The sequence below is a fragment of the Monodelphis domestica genome, chromosome 3 (genome assembly GCF_027887165.1).
Source record: "Monodelphis domestica isolate mMonDom1 chromosome 3, mMonDom1.pri, whole genome shotgun sequence".
Classification (NCBI taxonomy): Eukaryota; Metazoa; Chordata; class Mammalia; order Didelphimorphia; family Didelphidae; genus Monodelphis; species Monodelphis domestica.
In genome coordinates, this window is record NC_077229.1 from 343,611,211 (window position 1) to 343,615,087 (window position 3,877).

Below are 3,877 nucleotides of genomic sequence, written 5' to 3' on the forward strand. Positions count from 1 at the left end.
TGAATCAAGTTCCTGGGGGGTGGTCAATGGCAAACCTTGGCCCAACAGAGCCATCCTGTTTGCCACTTTTAAAGGGAACACTTTGGTCTCTCTGAGTTTACACTTGGGAAAGGGAATCCTTTCTTCCCTTTGCCTCTTCTGAGTTAACCTAACTGAGGTAGCCCTGCTTACATTGTGAAGAAGGGATCAACTCTCCTTTGTCTACTTTGGAAGGGAATCAGCAAGAGATTGAAGACCCTCCCTAGTCCTGGGTGACAAGCTACCAGGGTCATGGAGAAGTCCCAAGTCACTTAGAGCTGCACCCTACTAAGTCAGTGCCAAACTTGTGCATCCTCTGAGCAGAGTTCACACCTTCAGAAACCCAGGCAGCCAGGAAGGTGTGAACCCTCTTGATGTGTAGCCACCCCTCCAGAAGGGGAGAACTGGTTCCCACAAGCACTGCCCTCTGGGCAGGGCTAGACAGTTTGAAAACTGTGATTGGCCCCTGTGAAGAGGGGCGGGGACAAAAAAGCACCATAAGAACCCAAGGCTCCTGGGACTTGAGTCACTCTTGTGCAGATACTCTCCTGGCTAGAGAGAGACAGACAGAGGCAGAGACAGAGGCAGAGGCAGAGGCAGAGACAGAGAGGATAAAGAACTTTTCTATCTCCTTCACTTTTTTTACTTTAAGGCTTCCTCTATTTTGTACAGAAATTTCTGGCTTGAGATAGAATATCGGCGACAACAGAATTTCCTCAAATTCTTGACTAACTGGGGCAAGTGCCCTCCTTCCCTCAGGGCACACTTCTGCTTGCAGCCCTGCCTTTGGGGCAGAGAAAGAGGGTGATGGCTGCTGGAGGGAGAGACCCTGGTGCTGGCCATGTGGAGGAAGAAGCCTCGCAGCTTGTCTTTCCCAGAGAGTTTGAAACAGCACAAACTCTCCTCAATTCAGAAGTCCACATGCTGCTAGAGCATCGAAAGCAACAGCATGAAAGTGGGCAGGATGCACGAGAACTTCCAGTGGTTTTCTGGAAAACTTTAGATTATGCTGCCCGCTTTAGTCGTTTTCAAAACAGGGAAACCATTGCTAGTGTTCGGGGCTTGTTACTCCAGAAGAAGCTCCACAAGTTTGAGTTGGCTGCTTTAGCAAACCTTTGTCCTGAGACAGCAGAGGAGGCCAAGGCTCTGATTCCAAGCCTAGCCGGTCGATTGGAAGATGAAGACTTGCAAGAGGTCCTTGATGATATTCAGACCAAGAGGAGCTTCCAGTATTAAGAGCAGGAACCCAGCCCTTCAGTGAACACCAAAGAGGAAATTTCCCAGAAGTCTTCTGCAACTAAGAAGAACTCCAACTCTCTCCAGAGTCTATTCAGAAATGTCAGTCACAAAAGCTGGTCGAGCCTCCTAGGGACAAGGCCATGCAGAGTCCCCTTGCATCCACATGTCATGCAAACTCCTGACCAGTTAGGATTCTTTTTGACCTTTGGAATGTTTGACCTGTGCCAAAGGCCAGGAGTGCCACTTGAATCTCCAAGGGACTTGGGGATGATTTCCTCTAATGAAGGGTTTCCAGGGGAGGTATTGGACCAGAGTCTAGGTGCTTGCTTTCACCTTTCCATCCCTCCTCTTCAATGGAATTGATGAAGGGGGAAGACTGAGTGGCAGAATTTAGCCAGGAAATACCTGTGGCATATTCGTGACTGCCTTATATCACTGAATTTGGCACTCCGTTTACATTCACATTTCTGGTTTGAATGTCAAGCCATTTTGAAATATCAACCCAGATTAGAATATGGACAAACAGCATGACTAAGACAGAGAGTGGGGTCTCCTAAACCTAAACCTAAAAAGGAAAAATCAAAGGGAACCTATTCCTAAGTGTTTGAAATTCTGAAGGAGCAGAACAACCGAACAGCTTGTCATTTTGAAGCACCATGGAGTTCATTTGTCCATGAAATACAGAGGGAAGAAGATGGAGAAAATCCTAGCAGTTGGGGGGGGCATCACTGTACAATCATAAGGTCAAAAGAGGCCTGGTTGAGGAGGCTCAGTGTGGCCCCTGGTATATCCTGAAGGCTGCAAGGTTCTGGAGCAGGAGGGCATTTGTGGGATTTATTCTGACAGCTGCCTTGGGACAGGGTCCTCTCTGAGTTGAAACTAGTCCCGGATCCAGATTTTAAATACCATTCAGTGTAGAGCTGCTCTATACCATAGGGTGTTCTCTGGGAAGACCGGAGAATGAGATTTCATTCTGGTGGAGCCATCACCATGAGCTCCATTTGGGGCACTTGTGTGGCCCCAAACTTAGCATCCGTTTCTGAAAGGTCATGCCAATATCTTTGGCACTTGCTTCTCCCATGCTACAAAATCTAGTTACTGCCACTTGATGTCATCCTAGAACGAAAGGGGGCAGGGGTAGATTCTATAGTGGATGTCTAGTTAATTGTGCAATTCCTAGGCAGTAGACAGTCTAAGGAAATCAAATTATTTTTCTATTCCAAAAATTATTGACTAGCTAGTAATTTTCCCGTCTCGAGAGAGAGACATGATACACTTGAAGAACATATTGCTAGAGATGGACCCTGAAGGAGCCAAAGAAGCATTTGTAGGTCAGGCGGAAGCTGGGGGTGGGGGGGCGTGGTGCCGGCGGGTGGCACTGTTGTCAGGGAGGTCCCTTCCAAGTCCCCCAGAGAGGCTGCCACCATGTGGCTGTCCCATCTCTAGAGACAGGGTGAAGGAGCCATGGATGAGGAAGAAGATGAGATGGAGAACTTTGAGATCCCTGATTGGGACCTCCAGAATGCATTCCAGCCCAAGCGGCAGCGTCATGGGCAGACCAAGGAGGAGGCCACAGAGGGAGTATGGGCTGAGCAGGAGAGGCCCAGCTCTGCAGGCCATGGCTCCCTCCAGAGACCTTTGGACTCCCGGTGAATTTCATTGGAGCTGGCCTGAAGCAAGCAGAGCAGGAGGATTCCGAGGAGCAAGAGAGGCCCGTGAAGCAGCTGGACTGGCCTCAAGATTTGGGCCCACAGAAGTGACAAGCAGCTGGTGATTGTCCAGCCAGCCAGAAAGGCTGGGTGGGAGGAGCCAAACCTTTCACAGACCCGGGCAGCTGGGCAAGGCACACCAAAGGAATTGGACACACGCTTTTGCAGAAGATGGCTTCTGGTGCAGGGAAAGGCCTGGCCAGGAAGGCACAAGGTAGCATTCACCCAATTGAAGCTAAGGGGAGAAAAGGCCAGGCTGCTGGGGAGCCTCTGGCTCAGAAGGGACCGCTCAGCCAGGGCAAGATTTCCCTGGGCTTGACTCCCAAGAAGAGGAGGTTCAGAAGGAGCTCAGCCAGGGGTGGAAAGACCTGAGTGGGGGCAGGAAGAAACCAAAATGCTCCTCTCCAACAGGTGCCTGCCGGGGTTTTCGGCTGTTCCTGCTCTCACCTGTAGGCCTTTGGTAGTCTCAGTTCACTCCCAAGACCTGTGGGTGCCCCTGGCTCACTTCAGGGGATCCCTTCACACACTCCTTGATTACAGCACACTACTTCTCTGAGCCAGAGATCTGAGCTCCCCTTGCCCACCTGCTGCCCTTTCCCCTGTTTCTACTCACACAGGACTAGGTCCTTGGTGGTCTTGGTCAGGTCCCCAGACCTGGGGCTGCCCCTTGTTCAGTCCTGGGCAGCCCCTCCCTCACTGGTGGATTCTGGCCAGTGCTGACTTCAACTCTGGCTCCCTTGGTGTGGTGGCTCGGGGAGGGTGGGTCAGCTTTTCATTCCCTTAGGTTGGGGAAATGACAGAGTACCACCTACCTTCCCTGCTGAGCCTTGGTGTGGGGCCTCTCCCTTCTTATGAGGATGGTGTCTTTTCTGGGGGTGGGGGAGGGGAGGTTTGAGGTCATCTGTGCCATT

General features: G+C 51.0%; 1 protein-coding gene across 1 annotated transcript; it reads left to right on the forward strand.

Moving 5' to 3' along the window:
• Positions 1–820: 820 nt before the first annotated feature.
• LOC130458004 (DNA-directed RNA polymerase II subunit RPB4-like) lies at positions 821–1,285 on the forward strand. The gene has a single exon (XM_056820896.1). The coding sequence runs from the start codon at positions 826–828 to the stop codon at positions 1,252–1,254; it is 429 nt and encodes a 142-aa protein (XP_056676874.1). The 5' UTR covers positions 821–825; the 3' UTR covers positions 1,255–1,285.
• Positions 1,286–3,877: the final 2,592 nt, after the last annotated feature.